At 38.3% G+C, this 24,232-nt stretch overlaps 2 protein-coding genes across 9 annotated transcripts in view; both read right to left on the minus strand.

Annotated features, from left to right (window-relative positions):
* Window positions 1–4,831, minus strand: part of LOC103470651 (rho-associated protein kinase 1) — an 8,617-nt gene extending 3,786 nt beyond the window's left edge. For 2 of the 4 annotated variants that reach the window (XM_017306918.1, XM_008419262.2), the window contains exons 1-11: window positions 3,992–4,830; window positions 3,421–3,484; window positions 3,254–3,339; window positions 3,090–3,147; window positions 1,990–2,487; window positions 1,161–1,253; window positions 888–995; window positions 741–825; window positions 503–626; window positions 330–422; window positions 161–252 (exon numbers count right to left, since the gene is read on the minus strand). In XM_017306918.1, the coding sequence (XP_017162407.1) occupies window positions 161–252; window positions 330–422; window positions 503–626; window positions 741–825; window positions 888–995; window positions 1,161–1,253; window positions 1,990–2,487; window positions 3,090–3,147; window positions 3,254–3,339; window positions 3,421–3,481 (1,298 nt within the window). In that variant the 5' untranslated portion in view covers window positions 3,482–3,484; window positions 3,992–4,830. Of the gene's footprint in view, window positions 1–160; window positions 253–329; window positions 423–502; window positions 627–740; window positions 826–887; window positions 996–1,160; window positions 1,254–1,989; window positions 2,488–3,089; window positions 3,148–3,253; window positions 3,340–3,420; window positions 3,485–3,991 lie in introns of those variants that run through there. The other 2 variants (XM_017306919.1, XM_017306920.1) reach the window with 2 other exon arrangements.
* Window positions 4,832–8,471: 3,640 nt separating this feature from the next.
* The window catches only part of osbp2b (oxysterol binding protein 2b), a 47,537-nt gene continuing 31,776 nt past the window's right edge, over window positions 8,472–24,232 (minus strand). For 2 of the 5 annotated variants that reach the window (XM_008418634.2, XM_008418633.2), the window contains 11 exons: window positions 20,814–21,012; window positions 19,625–19,745; window positions 18,755–18,821; window positions 18,139–18,291; window positions 17,076–17,321; window positions 16,785–16,905; window positions 16,075–16,178; window positions 14,073–14,168; window positions 13,275–13,456; window positions 12,915–13,135; window positions 8,472–11,601 (listed from right to left, as the gene is read on the minus strand). In XM_008418634.2, the coding sequence (XP_008416856.1) occupies window positions 11,459–11,601; window positions 12,915–13,135; window positions 13,275–13,456; window positions 14,073–14,168; window positions 16,075–16,178; window positions 16,785–16,905; window positions 17,076–17,321; window positions 18,139–18,291; window positions 18,755–18,821; window positions 19,625–19,745; window positions 20,814–21,012 (1,653 nt within the window). In that variant the 3' untranslated portion in view covers window positions 8,472–11,458. Of the gene's footprint in view, window positions 11,602–11,630; window positions 12,632–12,914; window positions 13,136–13,274; window positions 13,457–14,072; window positions 14,169–16,074; window positions 16,179–16,784; window positions 16,906–17,075; window positions 17,322–18,138; window positions 18,292–18,754; window positions 18,822–19,624; window positions 19,746–20,813; window positions 21,013–24,232 lie in introns of those variants that run through there. The other 3 variants (XM_017306863.1, XM_017306862.1, XM_017306864.1) reach the window with 2 other exon arrangements.

The raw sequence follows: 24,232 nt of genomic DNA on the forward strand, positions 1-24,232 counted from the left end.
CACACACACACACACACACACACACACACACACACACACACACACACACACACACACACACACACACACACACACACACACACACATTGCTTCACTGTAACCAAAACACAAGCACATTGGTGAAGGTTTAACTTTGTAGTAAACAGATTATTTCTCTGACCTGCTGTTTCTCAGAACAAACTCCAAACACCTTTTCTCCTTCTGCATCCAAGTCGTGTCTGCAGACAGTTGTTCTAGTTGCTGAACGGCTTCCTGCGTCATGAGCAATAAACTGAGGCCTCAAAATACAGTTTTAATCTTACGTCCTTTTCTTAAACTAGGCAACATACCTTCTTTTTCTGCCGGAGCTCAGAGAGACAAAGCTCAACTTCTTTCAGCTGAATCCACTTTGACCTGAGTTTCTTCTCCTCGTTCTCGCATTTCTAAACAAAAAGCAAAACTTTGCTGCAGACACGCGGGATGATTTCTGATGAATATTGCAAAGGGCGAGCTCTATTCTTACACATCGGAGGTCAAAGACTTCCTCTCTCATGTGGATGCAGTCTGACAGCTGCCTCTCCGATGTCTTCACTGGAGCGGACATCCTGATGAGGTTTTTAAAGTCTTCACTGCCGTCTTTATTTTCACTGAAAAAAAAAAAATAAATAAATACAAGCGTGAGAAACTGAAAAACAAGGGAGTCACAAAACCTTAAAAATGTTGAAAATCACAAGATGCAGAATTTAAAAAATTCTGAGTACCTGTTGGTTTTTCTGTTGTTCTGCTGACTGTTGGAGGATGCAGAAAAACATTTCCTCTGTTCCCGTCCATCAGGGAATCTCCTAGCTTTAAACAAACAGCTTGTTTATTGTTTAATAAAATGTAGTCTTTGGTCTTTTTTTATTTACCTGCTGTAAAGTGAGTTTCTCTCTCTTCCTCTCCAGCTGAGTCACTGTCACAGTGCTCAACGCAGCCGTCATTCAAACCACCAACATCCTTCATGAAGGAGCAACACCCTTGTGAGGGAGCGAAAAAGGTTACAAACATGTTTTTGGAGTGTTAAATATATTTATTTTAAAACATGTTTTGTATTTGTTTTAATCTTTATTTAAAGTTTTGCATCCAGCATTTTTTTTTTTTTTTGTCCTTAACGTTTCCTCTTTGGCTCCTGCTGCGCCTACCTGTCCGCCTGACCTGCCGGCTGACCTGTTCAGTGACGTCCAGATCAAGATTGCCATCAGTCGACATGTCGCCAAAGCTCCATGTTGCAACTCCTGGAACAGAAACAAAACACAAACTGCTTGAGATCAACTGGGCATCCTGATGAACAGCTTTCATACAGTTTAGTCACAGATCTACATTTTTCCAAATTCAAATTCGACCTGTTCAGATTGCACATGAAGGAGAACCTCCTGGAATTTCTTCTTACCAGAAAATAAAAGATAGAAAAAAAAAATCCCAAACGAGCACAATGAATATAATTAGAAACAAAACTTTGGCACTATAGCTTCAGAACAAAGGATTTGAAGAAAGAGATATCACAGAGACCACAAGGTAACAAAGTGAGAAACTGCTGAGGCTGTAACTCTGATTAGTGTTTGGGGAGGAAACGAAGCGAGCCGAAATAAACCGAGTCATAAATAAAGCCTGATTAAAAGTCATTCAATAAAATAAAATAAAAAAACTCAAATAAATGATAATAGTAATAATAAAAATAAAACTTCAAAAATACTTTGAAGTTCCGAAAGGGAAGTTGTTGCAGCTCATCAAGATTCTTCAAAGGATAAAAGAAAAGGACCAACTCTAACAAGTCAAACACAATAATTATGCAGGATAATTATCAGGTTCACTATAGTGAACCTGATTTGAACCAAAAAAAAAAAACACGTTTCAGGAGAAACAGATCGACATCCATCTGTGCAAGGGAGCTTCTTTTTTTTCACCTCATTCAAGCCACCTGGAAAAATTCAGAAGATGCATGACGACATCTTGTTGCCAGATTGCACCTACCGCTGCTGCGGTCTCCAGGCCTCTGTGGCGTCTTGTTTCCCTCTCCGGCTCCTGCCTTCTCATTACGGTGCAACATATTTTCTCCAATGCTGTCAGAAAGAAACGCACCGTCTTCCCTTCCTGGACCAGATTTGTTGGACTGTAAACCACGAGCCATCACCGTGTCGCTTGTTTCCAACCTTCTTTCCTCTGGACGTTGCCAGTTTTGATCACTTTCATGAGTGTCACTGTCGGAGATTTCTGTCTTGTTCTCGCCGTCTAATTGGTCCGCATTTCCAAATGGAGACAGGTCTGTCGTCTCCTCTTTGAAGCCTCTTCCAAATTCCTCAGAGCAGATACTCTCTGAAAGAGGAGGTGTCTCTCCAAGAAGCCTCTGAAGCCTCCAGGCGACCTGATCCCGACAAAATGTACTTTCTTCTTTGCCCCTGAGGATTATGTCCAGACTTCTTCTGCTTTCCTTGTTATTAACAGAAACATCACAGAAGGTCAGCGTATTTTCTGGGGGAGAGAAGAAAACATTGCAACTACAAATTTCAATGTCATTCACTTACATTATGAGAGGAAGAACTAAAATTACTGCATTATTGTGGAGTTGATGCAAAAATGATGTGTGATTTACTTTTTTTTTTCTTTTTTCAGAAATAAAAGCGGGAGCTTTTTTTGATATATATATAAATGGTAAAGTTAGTCTAGAGGTGCAAAACTGGTAGAGACTTATACCAAGACTTGAAGTAGAAATACAGCAAAAATGGGTTCTGGCAAGTGAGTTGAGTTTGTTTTAAACAAAAGTAAATAAATATATTTTGTGTACATCTTCATAATGTTGCTCAACCATTTGCTTCGACATCTAGTAATTCATTTCTGCATGCATATGTGCCTCCAACGAGACAAAAGGGCAAACGTTTTGAAAGAATGTTTTAATAAAAATATCATCAGTGATTTTCTTTATCACTGCAATGCGCAATGAAATGCAGTTTTTATTAGTTTGAGTTTTGCTTCAGACACCCATCAGAGCAGCTTATAAAAACCAAACATCTGTTGTCACTTGTGTGCAAAGAAAACTTTCACTTATTTTCTGGTGAATATATGGCATACATTACCGTTTTTGCCAGTTTTTGATGTAGGAACCACATCACACTTTGGTTTTGGAGACACAATCTGCAAAAAAAAAAAAAAAAAAGCAAGGATATTTGCTGAAATAACTTTGAGTTCAAATAATATGGGAGAGAAAATGGACCAACAAAAAAAAAGAGCATTAGCAGACCTGCAGCTGATCTAGTTGTCGATCTATCGCATCTAGGAGGAGGTCACAGTGATCCGGTCTGGGAACGCTGTCTTTTTGATCTGCATCTAAGAGAGGAAACGGCCATTAAACATAAGGAGCAAATTTACAACAGAGCGAGCAATAAGGAAAACGTTAAAACTTCTGACCGGAGCAAAGAAGTTTGCTGGTCTCTTCTGTGTCTCTCCCCTCATCGTAATGGTCAGCCATGGCCTAAATATGCAGAGAAACATTCAGCTGTTTTTCTCATAACAAATAGATTTCTGTCCCCAGTATGAACCAGCGTTTCAGCCAGGACCGTCAGCCATGATTCATGTGAGAGTGAGGAATGTTGTTGCCCAGTTGACATGGAAACCTGGTCAGCTTGTCGAGAAGCTCTTTCACCGAGGAGACAGCAGACTGTCTCTGTTTCTCTCTCACTGCTAAATGAGCTTTAAAGACAAAGGGCGTAATGTTTTATTTAAATGCCTTAATGCAAGATTTTGCATTGATTTGAAAACCTCTGTAGGTTCATGCTTAAAACAAATAACAAACTCAAACTTGGACAAACTTGATTTGGTGCCGACAAACTTATTAAACAGCTATCAGCTCCCCTGGATGCTGTTGGAAACTGTTAAGTATGTGTAAATGTGCAAGTAAATGGGGATTGGCAAATGTCAGAGCTAAGGAAGAGAGAAAGGAAGAAAGTAAGAAAGGGAAAAAGTAAGCAAGAGAACTTACTATTTGTCGCCTTGTCGCTCACGTTTAAGCAGACAAAGTGAGTAAAGTTGCTCCAGATCCTGATTCCTAAAGAAAACCTGCTGCAGCTCAGGGAAATCTGGGAAAACTAGTTGCTATGGAAACACTTAAACAGCTCCTGCTTGCACATGTGCAGTGAGAGCTGAAAGAAAAAGGGGCACCAACATTAGTATCATAGTTTCTGACTAGAATCCACAGGGGAAACTAATAATCCAGAACAGTTATTTGACTTTTAGGGAATTTCTGCTCTACATTTGATCCTCACAAAAAATGTTATGTAAAACAGGTTTGCTTGAATGGGGTAAAAAGCATAAAATGCATGTCATTGTTGACTGTCACACAGTCGAACCAGTGCACACATTCCTCTGAATCAGAAAGCAAGCACCAAGTCAATTATTAAGAAAAATGTGTTAAGAGAATAGAAATGAAAACGAGACTGAACTTAAATTTCTCCTTCGTCCCTTTTCAGAGCCCACAATGGGAAAACGGTTCACATGTATATTGACTTTTGGAAGGTAAATCAACCGTTTTGTTGTTATAAGCTGCTGAAAGTTTGACGCATCAGACAGTAATTTCTCCTGGCAGTTTACCTCATGCCTCCAGTTCACTAATATTCTTTGGGTTTCTGTGCTGTCATCACCGTTTTAAATCTTAGCAGAAACGTCTAACAAAATTTATGTCTGGTCACTGTGATGACGGCTTTAGTACAAAGGCTCTCATTCCTGCAACGGACTTTAAGATATTCAGCCGCCGAGGCGAAGCTGAAAACAGCTTCATGGCCAGGAGAGGGAAGTCTGGACTTGCTTTTGTGTTTTATATTCTGGACATATTGGACAGAATACAAGCACATAATTTAAGACATTAGTGTCTTTTGTGGAAAAAATTATTTGTCTGACACTTTAAATGCTAATTTTACACTTAAGGAACATTACATGTGCTGTTGGACTTTTATTATAGTAAAAACTCAGAGGAAACAACTTGAAGGCAAGAGGCATTTTAATGAAAAACTGTGAAAAGAGTTGAAAGTTTTCCTCCTCTTATTTTCTCTGAAAAGAAAAGAAGAGGAAAAGTGTCTAGTTTTTTTACTACTCAGACACTTTGGGTGTTTTTCCTCTTTTTAAGGTAAACAACTACTCAGTTTGAAGCATAAACAATTTTGACACACTTATAGTCATGTTCAATAAATTAGAATATATGTCCCGATTAATCTTTTGTCAGATTACAAGTACTTCTACAAGCAGGTAGTAAAGACACTTTTCATTAAGCTTACATGTTTGTATTCTTATTTTCTTACTGATCTGATGTAATACTCATAATTTTAAATGTCATGTAAGATGAAAATTACCATAGTTATCAGAAATAAAGACTGAAAACCATCCATGTGTAATTAATCTATAAAATGAGATTCACTTAGTGATAAAGCTTATAAATAAATGCTTTTTTTTATTTTAATTTATTGAATGGATCTGAACACTCACTGTGTTGTTTCTGGTGGTGCCAAGTACAATGCAGGCAACTTCATCATCAGCCACCGAAGTCGTGATATTCTGAAACTACTGATCCAAATAATCCCAAGCTCCACATGACAATTAAAATGTATAATAACTCAAACATCACATGAAGCCATTTTCTACTGCACCTCGTTTTTGCTCCACATTGTCAGGTGCATTATGTGATTACTTGGGCCACATGTCCCTCTATGAATGATCTGTTCAGCTCACTTTTCTTTTGTTCAGAGTGAATCTCAGAATCAAAACTCCTCAAAACGTGTTGTCCATTTCTCTCATGCCTGCATCCATCCACTGCTGGTTTAAGAATTACTTCATATTTTGGATTAACTCATCTAAATTCTCACTACTCTTCATTTTATGGTTTTGAGAGAGCCAAGACAATTTGGGGGATAAACTCTGCAGGGGATCCGGCCGCCTCCTCAGTCGGGTCAAATACCTGGATGCAGTGGTGGGAAGTAACGAAGTACAAGTACTTCCTTACTGTACTTAAGTACARTTTTCGTGTATCTGTACTTTACKTAAGTAGATTTAATAATGGATACTTTCTACTTTTACTCCACTACATTTTACAGTAAGTATCTGTACTTTCTACTTCACTACATTTCTACAAAASTGTCGCGTTACTCGTTACATCCAAGTCTCTTGCTCTTTTTGTCCGTTAAAATGTGAAGTTCAGGGATTTAAGGTGGCGCCGTGAAATCCGAGCAATAACATGACTTAGTGTCTGTTGTCACCCATCGGCTCCACCTTTACTCGCACGCGGAGCTCCAAGACATGCGCAGTGGTTTCCTCTGAGCGTCATTAATATAATAGCGCTGCATAAATCATAAGATATGGCGACATGTAAAATCAGCAGCGCTTCGCTTTCACAGACGGTGGGGACTTCGTCCAACTTTTAACGTCACTTGGAAGGGAAGCTTAAAGAAAGGTAAGGTCTGTGGACGTGATGCTAGCAAAGCTAGCTGTACTGACACACATGTTGCATCTGCGATGAAAAAAAGTTGTCACTCATGCGCTGAATTACTGTGTGGAGGTGTTGACTGAGGTGTTGCATATATGGGACAACATTGGTACCAAAGTGCAATATAGTGATATGACGTTCATAGACGATCCGATTCTTCTGGACGGATCTTGACTAAGTCCTATAGTGCTGAAGCCTCACTGAGAGCCGTTCTTTGTTCTTGTAATGCTCTGCGTACACTGCAGTAGCTATTTTATTTCATTAAAATATCTTTATATTTAATTGGTGAATAAATAAAACAAGAACGCAGAGCATGCTCATTGCTCTTTGTTTTCGTCACCTGTCATGGTGGCAGACAGTCGCCTCCTTCTGCTTGGTTACTTCTTGCTTATTGGGCCTTGGACAGTGTTCATAGTTGAGTGTTGTTAATTGCTATGTTTAATGGTGCAGACAATTATTATTTCTGACATTGGCAATATGGGCAACCGCCCAGGGCGTTATTTTTTTAGGGGTGGCAGGAGACCTCTGTGTATTGTGGCACAGAGATGAAMGCAAAACAGAATGAAGAAGAGTTTGAATTGTCACTGGTTAAATTTATTTCAGCTCTAAGTATTTAATATCTAGGTGTTTTTATGGGAAAGTGAATCTTTCAGATCAATTTGAGAAGCAGTTTTGATAGGTGCAGTTAATTTTATTGTCATGTAGCACGGGGTGCTGGTTTTGATTTGGTCTTGGGTTCGGTGGTCTAGACTACAACTCTGCTACGAGGCTCCTTGGTTCCAGGTCCTCCTCTGCCAGTTGGATTTCTTTCAAAATAAATGTGTGGCAAAAAAAGTGAAGTTCATGTTATGTTAGGACAGGAGACGAGATGTTTCCATCCCTGAAATAATGATGCATAGAATCACATATCCAAGTCTAAACTATGTTACAGAATAAACTCAATAAAAACATGCTTTATCTGTGGCTTTGTTCATTAAAATGGCACATTATTGATGTATTAAAATTAAATACGATCGGTTCACTTAATGATATTAGTGATTAGGCAATGCATTCAGCAAGTATTTTACTTTTAATACTTAAGTATTTTTAAAAGCCAGTACTTTTTTAGTTTTACTTAAGTAAAATGTTAATGTGGTACTTTGACTTTTACTTAAGTACATTTTTGTCTGTGTATTTGTACTTTTACTTAAGTAAATTTTTTGAGTACTTTCTCCACCACTGCCTGGATGTCATTCTGGGTTTATCCTGGGGTTTTGTTCCTGCTGTTGGTGGGCAGATTAGTAGAGGTCTGATTGTGTATTTCCATGTGGCACCGGGTTTTCTTGTGGTCCCATGTTGGAGTCCAGGGGAACCACTGCAGTCAGTCGGACTCAAAAGCTGCTTACGGGTAATCAACCTGCTGCCATGGCCTCATCTGAGCCTCTTTCGCCTCTGGGTGGAAGGGCTGGTGGAGGCATTGAAACTCAGCTGGGTGTCGCCTTTCTTTGAAATCTTATGGTTTGGCCTCTTGAGTGTGTGTCATGTTCATTATTTATGTATATGTATATGAATATACAGTACTGGAAAAAATAAGAGCCCACTGCACTGAACCAGACTGAAAATCTCCTGGTTATTCCACCAAATATTGACTTCTGAACTCTTCCTGAGTTAAAACATCAGCATTGTAGTTTCTAAATGAATATGAACTTGTTTTCTTTGCATTATTTGAAGTCTGAAAGCACTGCATCATTTCTCATTTTCTGCAAATAAATACTACATTTCTGCTTGTAATTTCTGACACGTCAGTAGTTCATAGAATAAATGAACAATGTTAATTTTACTCAAACATAAACCTATAAAAAATAAAATCATAGAAACTGATAATTTTGTAGTGGTATTTTTTTTCCAGAGCTGTGTACACAATTAAATTATGAGAGAATGGTCATTGGAAGGACTTTGATTCATTATTGTCAAATCATGAAGCAATTATTAAATAAGCTCACAGAATTAGTCATTTTATGATCTTGTATTCTCAAACCAAAAATCTTCTTCAATCAATCCGGACAAATGGGAAGGTTATTATTTTCTCCACATCATCACATCAGAGGAAAACATTTCTAACATGTGAGCCTTAAGGACTCTATCAAAAGCACATTTTATTGTGATAAGACAGTTTTTTGGCCATATTACACGTTTCTCAAGGTTAACTCAGACAGAATCAGTTCAGGTTAGAAGTTAAAAGTGACAATAAATCCTTCAGGCTCTCTGTAATTTCTGTACAGATACTCCACACATAGTTTAGTAGAACTATTCATCATTTTTACAATATTATGACAAAATATTCACACAAATTGACTAGACGGTAGGTACAATTACCTCCAGCCATGATTTCTACATTCCTAACAATAATTACAAAAAAATACTAACTTTTTTTTGTTTGTTTTTTAACTCTTGTCACCATAGACTCGTAGTGCACAGGTCAGGGGACTCGTTCCCTTATTCAGTCAGTTAAAGGCAAAAAGACTCTGTATCTTTGTGTGCTGATCCCAGATCAGCATGTTTGCGAACAGTGATGGAGTTATGATTTGGTGTCGAAGCAGCAGCAGCAGCTGAGGCAGTCCTCTGCGGCTGCAGCCGACCGCACAGTGGAGTGCAACAGGAACCAGCCCCGTCTGCCTCTGCAACCATCTTTACCCGCCTGTCAGCTGAATCCCTCCCCCCCCTCCGCAACGCAGACCGCTCCAGGCTCACACACGGGCGGGATTCCCTCCAACCTCAGAGCCACTGCTGATGGAAGAGTTGGTGGGATTCGAGTAAGAAACACCAACAAGTCGCAGGCTGAACGATCAGTCAGTGATAAGGTGCAGATTTTTTTTGTACAATCACCAAGGGGTCACAGAGGGGCGTGGCTGTGTGTGAGCATCAGAAAACAAGGTAGAGGTAAAACATGCACAGAGGCGAGATTTCTAAACATCAATTCAGGCCATCAGCACTCCAGCGGTTCGCAACCTTTTTGAGTTTCGACACCGTGGTCGATGCCTGCGATTGTTGGCACAAGTGAAAATGGTCAATGAGGGAAAAAAAATGCAAAAATGAGGAGTTTTTGATTCTATGATCAGATAAACCCTCGAGTTGCACCCTCTGTTTAAATCTGACAATTAAAATCTATTCAGGAAGTTACAGGTTAATTCACAACTTCGTCAATTCAAATCTGCATGTTTACCTACACCAAGTCATGACATTCCTTCATAACTTGTAAAAAAATACACTCTAACCAGCTTCCTATTTTTGTTTTGATTATTGGGTATAATAATAAATTATGGAGATAGTTATAAAATGGTCAGCTCCCATGTATGATTGTATATGTACAGAGTTTGAAATTAAACCCCTTTTCTATTCATATTGTTTTAATGTCGGCCATTAAGCTGATAAAATATGGCGGATTGGGACCTCAGGAGGCCCTGAGCAATGCATTATTTCTACAACAATATCTTGTAGAAGCAATATATTATTTCTACAATAAAGTCATGTCTGTTTATGACAGAAATGACTTTAAACCATTTGTCATCAAAGCAGGTGTGAAACGCTCTCCAGGTGGGTAGAAACTGAAACATGCTTGGTGCAAAATATCCTTCAGCAGAATAAATTAAACCATAAAAGCTTCAAAGATAAGAATTGGCAAAGAGGTGAAGTGACCGGCCCTCATTTAGTGACATAACATCGGTGAAGGTGACTGCAAACAGTTTCAACTCCAATATGTAAAAACATTTAATCTATTGTTTTCTACATTATTCTCCAGCCGCCACGGCTCTCGACTCACGAGTTGAGAAGCACAGTTCCAGTCAAGCACAGCGAAAAGTGCTTTCAAAGGTCTTAATGAAGAGTTCAGTAAATGTGAAATAAATATTTTTGATGTGGCACTAATGTAGAACGTACTGCGTGCCACCTAAATGTTTCCACCACTCCTATATAATTTAGCTAATCACAATCAGAAATGGGAAAATATCTGAAGGATCTTTGGATGACGGATCAAAGAGGCATCTTTAATTGAAAATATTTATATAAAGTATCCATTAAATGTAATTTTTCTCTGACTACATGAAGGGTCTTCTAAAAACAAAAACTGCATCTCTATAGTCATGAGTTAAGAGAAACACCAACTTCCACTTCAAATAAAATAGCTTTCTGGCATGTGATATATCAAATTAATGAAATAAAAAATCTATTTGTACAAAATCTGACTAACTCACTACTTTCACTTATTTACTTATTTAATATATTGTAGTAGAGTTTTTTTTTTTGGCAGCCTGGCATTCATATTTTAAAAACTACTTCAAAATTCAGTTTTCCTCTCTAATGATTTTCCTATAATTGCACTTGAGCTGTCTGATCTGCGTTTTAAACTCTGTTCAGTAGTTCAGTGTATAGCATATCATCGGTCTTAGCAATATTTTTAAAACTTTTGTTTTGCAAATCAACCTGATTGTAATCTTCTCCATGCAATCAGGGAGTTAACTTTAGGTTTCATAGTTAACTGGGATTAGTGAGATTAAAGGTTTTACTGATTGACATGTGAGGACGTTTGTCTTTAAGAGAAAATATTGACGTGTGTATTCAACACTGTTGTGTTTCATTGTGGCTCCTGATAATTTCTTCACACCAGTAAGAATCTGCATTCACGTGAAATTTCTGTCCAGTTGCTGTTAGTCTGTGGCGGAGTGAATTCTGGAAAAGTGCACTGAGTTTATTTGAGGAGCAGCAGAGAATCAGCACTATGCAGGGAGAACTGCTGAGGGAACGCCCCGTCTTCTAAGTTCAAAATAAACAAAAACACTTTTGGAGGTAATGTGTAATCAGATATTGTGTGAAACACACTTTCTCACACTCCTATAGGTCCTTGTGGTGCTCACAAGCCGGCTTTGTTCTACGGCCCGCAGCCCAGAGGCCGGGCGGCTCCCCGTCCAGTGAGGTTGGTGTCATCCGAGACGAGCTCCTGAGCTAAAAAATTTCAGGGCACATGCTCCAGTCCTCTCTCTCCTTCGACTCCCAGTAACCTCCCTTGTACACAAAGTTCATCTCCCCGGTGATCGAGTCCCTCCTCTGGTGAAACCACAGTGGCTGGTAGCTTTCATATTCTCTGCCTGAGGACGAAGCACAGATTTTACTTCAAAAAACTCTGTCCAGAAATCCCAGAGAGGAAAAGGCACACTTGCAAATAATTACTGAGGAAAACAAAAATGTGTTTAAATGAGAAGCAACCGGTGTCTGTGCACTACATTTGGGTTAGCTCCAAATGTGGACCAAGCTGCAACAAGTTTGAATGAAGATTTTAAGGAGCGAAACGTCAAACAAAAAAAATTAAGATCAGAGAAAAATAAATAAATAACATAATCACTGCATATCTTGGAAAGGAGGAGAAACAGCAGCTTTTTGATGCGCGAGTTGTACGTTTTATTTTTGACAAATATATCTAAAATAAGCTCAGCATTTGTTTTTCTAAATTGTGCATCAATTGCCTACTCAAAAGAAGTCCCAATCCTCTTCCACTTCTTTTTTTAACAACTTTAAAGTACATTAGCGAGGTTTTATTTGTGGATCAAAACAAACTAGTGCTTTGTGTTGAAGTGGAAAGTGACTGATGGGTTCTACATTTTATTACAAATTAAAATCTAAATCAGCTGCTTTAAACCTCTGCAAACTTTTACCATTGAGCTGTCTGGTGCGTTCCTTCGTTTTAAGCTTTCCTACTTTTATTCAAGTGTATCAGAGTAAAGAAATGAAAAGTAAAAACAGAAAAAAAAAAATCAAGAAAACCTTACATCCTCTTCCTTCCTGAGCACAGGCATTGCTAAAAGTACACTGCAGGTTCTAGTTGTAATGTGGCAAAATCTGAAAGGATTCAAGGGGTATGAATGCTTTTGCAGGGCTCTGTACTCATGTTTAAGTCAGCATGTATCCGAGGCCAGTTCTGAATGAAAATGCACACGTATGCAGGAAAAAGTCATGTGTTTTCCTGAGCTGTTATTTCAAGAGGTCGACATGAGAAGAGTATCATGCAGATCCAGAGGCAGAGCACACAGAGGACACACAAAATGATGGAGAGAGAGAGGGAGAGAGTGTGTGTGGGATGCACAAAAGACGACCCCCACTCACCAGAGTCATAATCACACTCTGACCATCAACAGAGGGAGGAAAAGAAAGACAAGTCATGGGTACATTGAATAAAAACCTGCATTTGTCCAACAGGGACAGTCTAGATGAATCGTTCCAGGTCTGGGTTAGGGATTTTAATAAAGAAATCCACCCTCAAACATTTACTTTTCATCTCTTCATTTATACATTTTAAAATAAGTTTTACATCGAAACAGTCTTTTGACCAAAAAAAAGAGAAAAACCTGGTAAATAAAACGCTCACTTCCTTCGAAAACTAAACTCCTCGCTATATAAGACGTACCATCATCCAGCGCATCTGTGGCCTCTGCTTCCCTTCGCCGTCTCACAGCTCTCTGTTTCTCTTCCAGCCTCTGTTTTTCGCTGTTCGCCTCGTCCCACTCGCCTTCCTCCATCAGCCTCTGGTCAGGTCTCAGCCGGCTGTCGGTCAGTGCCACCCCGTCCTCCGGCTCGTTCAGCACCAGAGCCAGAGAAGAGAAGTAGTACATGTTCTCAGCGTTTTCCCTGACAGAGTGAGAGGAAATTGGCCGGAGTCACATTGCCATGTTTTACATTCAGCAGTATTGATTGGACGTCTCAACCCTTTTCTCAACAGCTATGACTCATAACTAGCAGTCGTCTGATTTGTGGAGCAGAGGCTTACGGTAGAAGGTATTTCTTCCACAGGAGTTTGGGGGGTAAGGTCTGATAGACTGTCTTCTGCTTTCCTTCCGATCCGCTACCTTCGCTGCTCTGAATGATCTTAGCACTTTCCATTTTTTCATCCCATGTACCAGAGAGGATGTAATGAGCCTGGCCTTCACCGTCTGCTACCACACCTGTTACCTGGGGGTGAGACGGTATCATGTACATCGTTAGAAATGTCAAAGCACACTACTGAAACTTTAGAAGATTACTGCATAACTCTACCAAACATAAGCATCCATGGCCATAAAAATACTCTCCAAACTTAATTGATTTAACATGTAATGTTAAAAAATGAATCCCAGGCTGCAATATACATGCTTCGAACATACAGCACCTTCCAGAGTCAGTACTTGCAACTATAGCTGCAAGTCTTCAGAAGTAATCTCTACCAACTTTGCACAAAACTGTCATTTTTGCCCATTTTTCTTTGCATAAAATCTGAAATCCTGGACAAACAACACATGACCAGACTTTGATCTGAACCGAAAGTGTTTCAGCTAAGTGTCTGCAACCTCCAACAGGAAGATTAGCCCGTATTTAACACCATGTTTTCCCGAAGTCTGACCAGTTTCATGTTCACACTGAAGCATTCCCACACACCTTGTGGGTTTCTTTTTGCCACTCTTTCATAAATTCCAAATTTGAGGCATTCATTGAGATTGGTGGTTGCTACGTCACAAAATGTAAAAAGGCTTTCTAGCGAGAAGCTGTTCGATTACAACTATAAGCAAAGTGTGTAACTTTAACCCTTTACCTTTCGAGGGACATCCCTGGAGAAATAACTGTAAGGTGTAAACTTCAGCTGGCACGTCTCCTTCGTGGTGTTATTGATGATTTCAATGTCTCCCGACTGAGTGAACACATAAGGAACATTATTAATGAGGAAAACACCCGCATAATTACACCATGACTAAACAACAAATTTTCCTCTGTGGGTAATCATCAGCTTGAAAATGTGATGAATCATGATGCATTACTTTCTGCTCTATTGCAGAGAGTCCTAAAGGACCCGTTCAGTCTTCTCTATTAATCATCTTGATGCTATGGTGCACACATAAGTGTTCGTAATGCCCTTCAATTAACAAGAAAATATTGAATTAACCATCAGCAATAATTACAATAGAGAATGTGTTGTTTTTAAATATGCTGCCATCCTTTTTATCATTTTCTTATGCAAGTTAGACACATGAATACATGTCTAATGTGGGTCTAAAGGTAAAAAAAAAAACTGCCCAGTTTTATTACTTATGTTTTTTACCTAAGTTTATGTGTAATGGCATGAGGTGTGTAAACACGAGAAATATTACTTTTGCAATGATGCCACATTCTTGTTTAATTGTTTTTCTTTTCTGTTGACCTGCATATCTAGATTTCAAAGCTCTTTACAGAGTCTATTAGTGCCTCGGAGTGTTTAAATAACTAGCGGCTAAAGTAAACAAAAACTAGGCCATGCTGCTGATAGATGGGCCGCTAGCATTTGGCATGCCGAGGTGAGTGAAGCTCGATTAGTGCAGACAGACCATCCCTATTAGTAGCTCAAACTCTAAAACATAAGATTTGATGAGGCGAATCAAAAGTCAAAGACAAAACTAAGTTTTCTTTTAGATAAGAAATTAAAGAATGAAGTCTGGAAATTCAAAAACATATCCACACGCATTTTCCCCCTCCTTATTTGGAAGATTCCAGGTTTTTCATACTCCATGGCTGCCCGTTTTCATAATCTGTGGGTGAGATCATAATCTTCAGCTTCAGTCTTGCTGTGTAGACGTGTAGAACGACTGAACTGCTACTGCAGCAGTACGCAGTACCAGTCTGCTTTGGGCCAATTAAGACCTGACCTATAACAGCTTGCTGCATTTACATGGGCAGCCGACCTATTACAGGACTATCCTCTTTCAACAGAGTCTGTTGAAAGAGGATATAATTAATACCTTAAGTGTTATTCAGGCCTCAGAGCAGAAACAATGTTCCTCTGCAGATGGCTTAAGCGTGTGTCCCATAAAAAGTATTCAAGATGTTTAATCTTGAATACTTCAGACCCAGAATAAGCTATACAACAGGGCATAGGTAGCTTCCTGTAAGAGCTGTGGGAGGCCACTAAAGTAAAAGGTCTGAAATGTCTCCACAACCCAGATCCAGCAGCAAACCCATGGATAAATTAAAACTCATTATCAAAGTCATCATAGTTACCACGTCTAGTTTTATTTATTTGGCTGCTTAACTGATCGGGCTGTCTGACAACAGTTTGTAGTTTAATATTTAAGTTGCTCACTTATCTTTTTCAGCAGCAGATGGCAGCAAAAACACGTGATTAAAAACAAGATAACACACATGTCCAAGACATTCAGGCTATTGAAAGCCTTTAGAAATACCGAGAATGCTTAAATATTTCCTGTCACATTCCCCTTTATGCTTTTTTTTTTCAAGGTTGCAGACATATAAAAAGACACCAACAGGCAGAGCAATGTCCTACAAGACAGCAAAACATAAAAAAATAAAATTAATTAAATCAGGGGAAGGAAAAGAAATGGACCCAAAGTCAAATGTTATGCATGTGAATCTGGGCCCTCTAAAAAATGTTTTTTAGGCTGCTAATAAAAGCCAACGTTTAAAATTAATCCATGTTTCACTGTTTGGTACTCTGCATTACATACATTTACAAAATAATAATAAAAATAATAATTAAAAACAGGATAGATTTGAAGGTCATGTACTGCAGAGAAACGACTTGTTCACAAAGAGAGGAGCTCAATAACCTGGTCAATCCACAGTCTCCCCACAATGATGTTGTGCACCGTGGATGTGACCTTTCGCCACACGTAGTGATTCCCACTGGAGTGGAAATGCAGGTGAATGGCACCTGGGGACACAAAAGGACAAAGTAATATTACAGGAGGGAATCACTACAATAGCATTGTTAAGCTTCCTGTTGTCATAAAAGGTGAAATGAAGACTATAGGATTGGATTTGTGATTCAAAAAATTTTTTTTCTAGTATTTATTGCTCTGCGCAGAATCACTTTTATCTACATCCAGTAAGACATAACCCCAGCATATTTATGGCATCCATTTCACAAGAAATGATGCCCATTATTTTTCTTTTTATCACACAGAAGCTGTCCAACACTAAGTGAATAAAGTCAGGCAGATGCATCACTGGGCTGATTCAAAACCAAACAAATCTTTGTTCTATTTATCTGAACCAACAAACCTCTTTGTCTTCCTAAGCAATATAGATAATATATTTTGCTTTGGTTTTATTTTTGCAGATGAAACTCTACAGGTCTGTTGTTTATATCGTTTGTGTTAATGCTACTAACCAACCCTAGAAGAAAAAAAAATTTTTTGACACATAACATTCACTTCTATTACCTAATCCTAAAACTCTACGTGCAGTCTGATTCCTGAGTTGTACGTTTCTCACCAAATCCATAACAACCGTTTTAGTGGACAGGGAAATGTCTTACCCAGAGGCATAACGGAGAGGTATTTGCCACGGAACTTGCTGGCAATGGTGATTTCCTGCCTCAAGGTCCAGCCTCTTTGGGAAATCACGTGATGTGCAGCTGCAGGCGGGTGATGGCTCACCTGAGCAGAAACAAGGACATAAAGGCTAAAGGACAAAGAATGAAATCACTTTATGCTATTTTAAAATACATCCACCCGTTTGAAAAATAGGACCTGACACCAGTTTATGAGTCAAATGTGCGTAAGCACTTTGGGAAATGTGTAAACACGTTTTTTCCTGTAGCTGTTACCTGCTCACACAGTGAGCGGTAGCCAAATTCCTCCAGGCGGTCGAGCTCGAAGGTCTCTCCCAGGAGGGGGTTGAAGGGCTTGGCTGTCCGGTGGATGGTGGTGGAGTACGAGGAAACGGAAAAGGCCGCAACGAGGCACATCTGCTCCAGGGAAGACTCGCAGCGCGCCGCCTTGTCTAGAAGCTCGTGATACTCCAGGTCCTCGGTGAGACGTTGCAGCATCGACAGGGGCTCGTTAAAGTTCACCTGTCGGAGAATCACAATTTGTAAAACTCACTACATTTTACAAAACTGTGCGTCATGTTGAATGTAAGTGTACACCGTTATAATTCAGCCTCTTAATAGAGTAGAAAATTTGTTATTATAGAAAAGAAACTGAAAATAAAAATCAGAAAAGCATGATGTGCATTTGTATTCGGCTTCTCTTTGCCAATACTTTGTCGGACTACCTTACTACGGTTTCAGCTGTGGGTCTTTTAGGATATGTTTCTACCAACTTTACAGATAAGAGTCTAAAACATTTTTGCTCACTCTTCTTTTCAAAATTTAAGCTCAGTCAGATCAGATGGAGAACATCTGTAAGGATCTATTTTCAAGTCCTGTCATGGATTCTCATTAGGATTTAGGTCTAGACCTTCACTGGATCCTTTGTATCACATGATTTGGCAGTAAACCATCCCAATGCAGTCTGGCTGTATGTTTAGTGTTGTTCTGCTGAAAGGGGAAACTCAAGTCCACTCTCAAGTCTTTAGCCCTGTATTTCGCTCCATCCATCCAATCAACTATGACATTACTTAGGAAAGTATCCAGACAGCATAATACTGACACTTTATATTTCACCAAGGAGTTGGTGTGTGAGTGTAGCAGTGTGTTCAGATTTTATTAAAAGAAAAAAAAAAAGAAATTGTGGAAAATATGTATAATTTTCCTTCCACTTTGCAAATGCATGCTATTTTAAGTTGGTCTATCACACAGAATTAAATGAAATACTTTAAAGACTGTGGCTCTATTTTGACAAAAGGTGTCTGAATATTTTACATTGCAACATATGTCTCAGACTTACAGGCATCGGGATTTTAGAGAGCTCCTTGCCGATGCAGTTCTTCATGATGCTCCATAAATTTAGGGAATAATTGGGCTTGTCTGGGATATGGGTCCGATGTTGTCTGCGTCGCATCAGCCCCTTCGCTGACACATCATTACAGATCGGAGACATCTGGGACGGAGAGAACAAATAGGAGTGGACCCAAAAGTTTCAGAAAAATGGTTCCAGTCCCCACGAAGGGGCTTTCAACACGTCACTAGACTGTGACTCAAATGAGGAAATTTAAAACAGAGACTGGGAAAAAAAGAACAAAAAACAGATCTTTGACTTATTAAAATGTAATGCAATGATGAAACCATACATCTGTGGCACCACAGGGCTGACGACATGATGGCAGGAAACACTGAAATAAGCAGTGTGTGTGCAAGTAAGCGTTTGTGTGTGTGTGTGTGTGTGTGTGTGTGTGTGTGTAAAAGACTCTGTGAGAACAGCAAATGTAAATGTTATACAAGTAAATCAATGAAGTGTCAGCCCTTCAGAGCCACAAATGGATCTATACTGAGAGCACAAGAGTCAGCAGCATTTTCAAATGTCAGACGTATTATTCATTCTTGTTAGAAGGACAAACACTTACATGGTCTTCCTGGTTCCAGTCGCTGGTCTGGCCTCCGCTTGCTCCACTTAAATTACTCTGAGATCGCCTGAAATAAAAATAAATTTTTCTGCATGAACAAACAAATAAATGAATAAAAGTGCCTATGAAATTCTCAGCAAATAAATGAAATTGCAGAGTAGAAACGAAGCTCTCCAAAAGATATACAGATTCTTAATGGTGTTTCTGGAATAGAGGAATACACCAATCTACCACAACAAAACAACAGCTGAAAGGTGACTTAAATTACACAGATCTGGCAGTGGAAGTGAAATGCTTCATTAGGAAGTCTTGGGTTCTGGCAGTATGCGGTTTTTACTTTGATATATCATCCAGCTACACCCTTATAGACTGAGCATAACACAGTCAATCCCTGAGACAGCTGCAGAAACTACGGAGGAACCCGAGAATAGAAGGTGGAGGATTAGAACATGCAGACATCCTCCTAAAAAAGACAGACTGTCCAAAAGACAGATTCTGTCCACTGCTGATTGTCTCTACTCTGACAAAATAGCTGGTTCATTTTTTGAGAAGAACTATAAATTACATTTTAATTCTTTATAACAAAGAGCAAACAAAAGCAAAATCAAAGAGTAAAGGGCACAAAAACTTTGTCTTATTGAACGAAGATAAAGGCAAAATTAAAGTTTGGTAAACCAAATTAAAGTTTGGTAAAGTAGGGAGTTTGGTAAACCTCCAAACTCCCTGGATATTTACAAAAAATGGATAACCCTAAAATAAAAAAAATGACATTTATTTGCTAAATCCTATGAATATGATTTTTTTTTTGCTTTTGTCACTTCAATGCAATTCATTTATTTTTCCAAGGACAAAAACTGCATGGAGACTGACTTGTGTTGCGTGTTTTCACTGGCAGTCACTGTTATGAACTCAGTGGAGTCGTCCATGGCATCAAAGTACTCAGAATCCTCATCTTCGTCACTTGCGTCTTCTTTGCTCACCCTTTCACTCCCTGCAGTTAAAGTTAAATATGTCAGACTTTACAGACATCAGACTCAAAATACTTATTAAGGCTGAATTTGTATTCTGCAAAATTCAGGAGCAACGAGCGTGAAATCATATACCCATGGTGATTAATCAAGGAATAACAAGATTAGTAAAATTACCAATGTTCCTGCTGGATAAGTAGCCTGAGTGATGCAATTTCTGAGTGTGCTTTGCATGTTCAGCATCTGACACAAAGTCTGTTTATGAAAAGACTGCGTCCAGAGGGTAAAAACACTCGTAATCTATGCTTACAGGTACCACAGATATTAATTTAAGTTGTGAAATCTAGAAAGATATAAATAGTTTGGTTTTTCTTCTGACTACTTTCTGTCCTCATCTGCGCTTTTTTCCTTTCACTTGAAAGGAAAAAAGCGCAGACAAACAAAGTTGCTGGTCTGTTTTTATTTGCAACCTCTTTCAATGACTGAAAAAGTAGAGGCAGGTTTAATTTTTCTAATTTTTTTTCTCATTTTCTACTGAAAATGCTTGAACACAGCAGGCACTGAAACTGGGCCAAATTCATTTTAATATATATATATATATATATATATATATATATATATATATATATATGATGTTTGCAGATCTGTGTTACATGATAGCTTATCACATATCCATTCATGTATTTTTAAGCATCACAATTTCCTATAAAGTGCTGCTAAGTCGATAAGGTAATCCTGAACTCAACTTTCAGTAATCATTTTTCCTTGGGGAATGCAAACACATACTCCATCACCTATAGAGAGGATCTGAAAACAAGAGAAATGTGAGTTTACGGGACTATTGAGAGCTTTTTTAAAAGATACATTTTGGTTTAACAGTTTTTGGATAAACAGACCAGTGGATAAATATTTTTAGATAATGTAATTACCACCTCTAACTTCCCCATCTCCCAATCTAAACCATCTGACACAACTTAGTTTTCTTCTTACACATGAGGTTGCTCTGTAATATCCGGCCTCGGGCTGCACATGACTTTTAGCCAGTGAAATCAGGAAATCACGCGAGGAAATAATAAGACACTTGGTCTCACTTTGACTGGTGGTTGGGGCACTGGGTGTGCTGGAAGCATGCGTGGGTGCTTCTCTCCACGCTCGCTCAAGGCTGTTGTGCTGCTTGGCGAGCTGCTCGATCGTCTCCTCTAGGTGGGTACGCTGCTCTCGCTCGTATTGCAGCGCCCGCTGCAGTCTTCTGCTGTGAGTCTCAGCTAGGTCCAAAAAGTCTCGACATGCCTTAGGGAGATATGAACACGGGGATGGTTACATAGCTATAGCTAAAATGTCTAATGTATGAGATACTCTGAAAGTGTGCAGGATACAGATTCTCAGTTAAAACAACAAAAAATGTGTTTAAAAAAAATCATAAAAGTCTAGAATGACCTTTAGCCAAAGTAAGAATTAAGAGCAAAACAACCCTACAGACGATCACTGTAATCAAAGTTCTTTAACAGCACTAGTTGTTAATAAGTGAACTAGATTTGTGGAAGGCAGTTACAGACTGGCCTTGCTGTGTCGAATGCACCTCTGAGCAAACAGCTTGTGCTGATGAGCTGCAGTTAAAACCACTGAGGGCACAGCAGAGGCCTTTCTATTGACCGGCCGAGCCAAGAGGGGGCGTCGTTGCTGCTCTGATTTTATTGCTGGAAGGAGGTTACTTCAGATCAGATATTTATTACATGTCAGCAATTGTTGGCTCTGCATCAGGATTTTCTCAGCCTTCCTCATATTAGGCCTAAAGGTCATTGAACCTGAATAACATGTTACAGTCAACTTCATACTCTGAGACATGCCTTGTGACGGTCACAGAGGGTTTAGTAGAAGGACAGAGCTAAAGAATAATGATCTAAAAGTGCTGCGTTGCATTTTACCTCTGCCTTTTTGTCCAGACTCGTGAAACAAGGTTTTTCTTTTTTGCCAAGCTGAATATCTAATCACATGATTGCATTTGGGTTTTTTGGTCAACGCCACAAATGTGTTACCATTTCTGCAGAATGTGCAGAACTGCTGAGCCTAATCACTTTTATAAATGAGGAGAAAAGGCACCACCTTCAAGACTAAGAAATTACATAATATAAACACATGAGCCTACAATGTTTTGAAAAACTTTATCACACATCTATTAGTTGTAGTTGGAAGTTATTTAATAGTAAAATGCGAAAAGGAATGTGTTAGAGTTTAGAAAAAAAAGAAAGAAAATGTTGTTCTAATAAACCCTAGTAAAATTAAGAATGAAGAAAAATGAATCACAATAAAAAAAATAAACACAATTCATTTGTCTCTCAATATTTCTCAAAATATAGATATTTTAATGCTCACCGAGATTGAAAAAAGTACAAAAATCAGCAAATTCGTACAATCAAAAGTTTTACAATACACTGAAGGGATGTTGATTGAGTTAAGAAATGTATTGATGTAATAAAGCCTTATGACATTTAAGACTATCCTGGGAAAAAACATAATTTTTTAGAATTTAAACTTTTATGTTGATTTCCAGCATCATAAAGGATGAACATGGTTTGTCACTGACATTTATGCCAACAGACTCTCATCCAAAATATTCTGTTAGTTTTGACTTAAAAAATAAAAGCTATTTTCTGAAAATATTTTCTGTCATTTGTATTTTTAAGAATAGAAAGGAGGAAAAAACAAGATGCATATAAAAAAATAAAAAATCAGATTGGGTATGACAAACAAAATCAGATTTAATTTGCACTAAATGGAACTAAACTTTTAAAATGACAATGATCTTGTTGCTAAAATTCTTAAAACGAAAAGAAATATACTTTCTGAACAGACTAAATAAAAATCTCCAAATATTTCAGAAACGAGACAGACAAGACAGAATATGAGGTTTCCTCGTGGACATGATAATAAGCCTCTTACCTTCAGCAATCTTGTTTTAATGCCAAAAGATCATTGCTGAGCTTAAATGTCAGGCCTATGTGTGACGTATGAATCAACTTCCTCTGGCAGAAGCGTGATATGAAACTCAAAGCAAACTCTAAGATGTTTGAAAGTTCCACTTTTTAAATGCTGACTCCTCAGTACGATCACAGACTACATGTGACTTGTGGTGTGTTGAAGAATAGAGAATCAGTAACATCAGTCTAACACAGCAAATTGAGATGCAGGAAAGATTTAACATCATTATCAATAATAATAATCAGTCTTATATTAAATTGCCCAGTTTATGTAACCAAGTCATTTCACAAAGTATAAACTGAACCTGTTCTCTGAAATTTACATAACTCATTCAGTTTGTCTAAAGATTAGATTTGCTTTGAACTGAAACTGTAACATTACACTGAGCAGACACAAAATAAACTGAGTTAACCTTTTACGTGATTAAACGATGATAACCCCAAAGAGGCATGCTCTGAAATCCATACATGCACCAAGAGGACGATCCGTCACTAGAGCCACAAATGGCACATATGAGAAGTTAGGTCAAGGTTGACTGACCTAAATTAAAACCTCCTCAGGCTGAAATAAAAGATGGAATATCCTTAGTTTATGAAATGAAACAAAAAGTTGTTATGCTGAACAATCCAAAACAATTTATGATTCACTACATTTTCTTATGAGACAACAAAAACCACTTATTTCATAAACATTCAGGCTTTAAAATTAGTTTAGCATTGATTCAATAAGTTTGGTTAAAATCTCATGACATTAGAAATTTTACTCTACAACCTCAAAGAGAAGACGGAGCTAAAATACCCCAGGTAGTTAAAAAACTAAATATATACACGCATAATGAAAAATTCTGCCCAGAGCAGAAGAACAGTAAAGTACTTGCAGCAATGATGATTGTATGATATATTAAAATCAATCAACTTTGAAAACGCTCTATCATTTTACTTTGGATACAAAATGATGTAATGAAAATTCAACTATCTTCCAACAGATTATCTAATCTAAAATTAGTAATTTAATCCAATTTGCATGATTTCGTTTTCATATTTCTAAAAAAAACCCAAAAGGACGATACCCAAAATAAGGACTGCATCACTGAGATGGAAGCACGTAATTTAATGCTATGCACCTCCAATTTAATATGGCTTGACTATCACCTAATCATAATTTATATCTACATTACTTGAAAGCAGCACTCCTGAACAAAAGACTCCACTGAATCAAGTCGACTCTGAAAGCTATTTTCTGCTTCTCTAATCAGGATGTCCTTGGGCGCAAAGCAGCCGTTCCATAAAAACCTTTCTGTGTTTAACACATGAATCGATTGGTCAATCGATCCAACACATTGCACCCCTGAGGTCAGCAAGTGTGGGTGAGAGGATTTCCGTAAGAAAACAGTTTTATGCTAAGAAGTAAAACTGCTAACTGTTATTCTGCAGAGAATAAAATGAAAACATTTCTAAAGTGTTTGCAAAAGTAATACATTCCTCTAACTTTTTCAAGTTTGTGTTTTGTGAAAGTGTCACGTTACAACAGA

This window comes from Poecilia reticulata, linkage group LG9 (genome assembly GCF_000633615.1).
Source record: "Poecilia reticulata strain Guanapo linkage group LG9, Guppy_female_1.0+MT, whole genome shotgun sequence".
Taxonomy (NCBI): domain Eukaryota; kingdom Metazoa; phylum Chordata; class Actinopteri; order Cyprinodontiformes; family Poeciliidae; genus Poecilia; species Poecilia reticulata.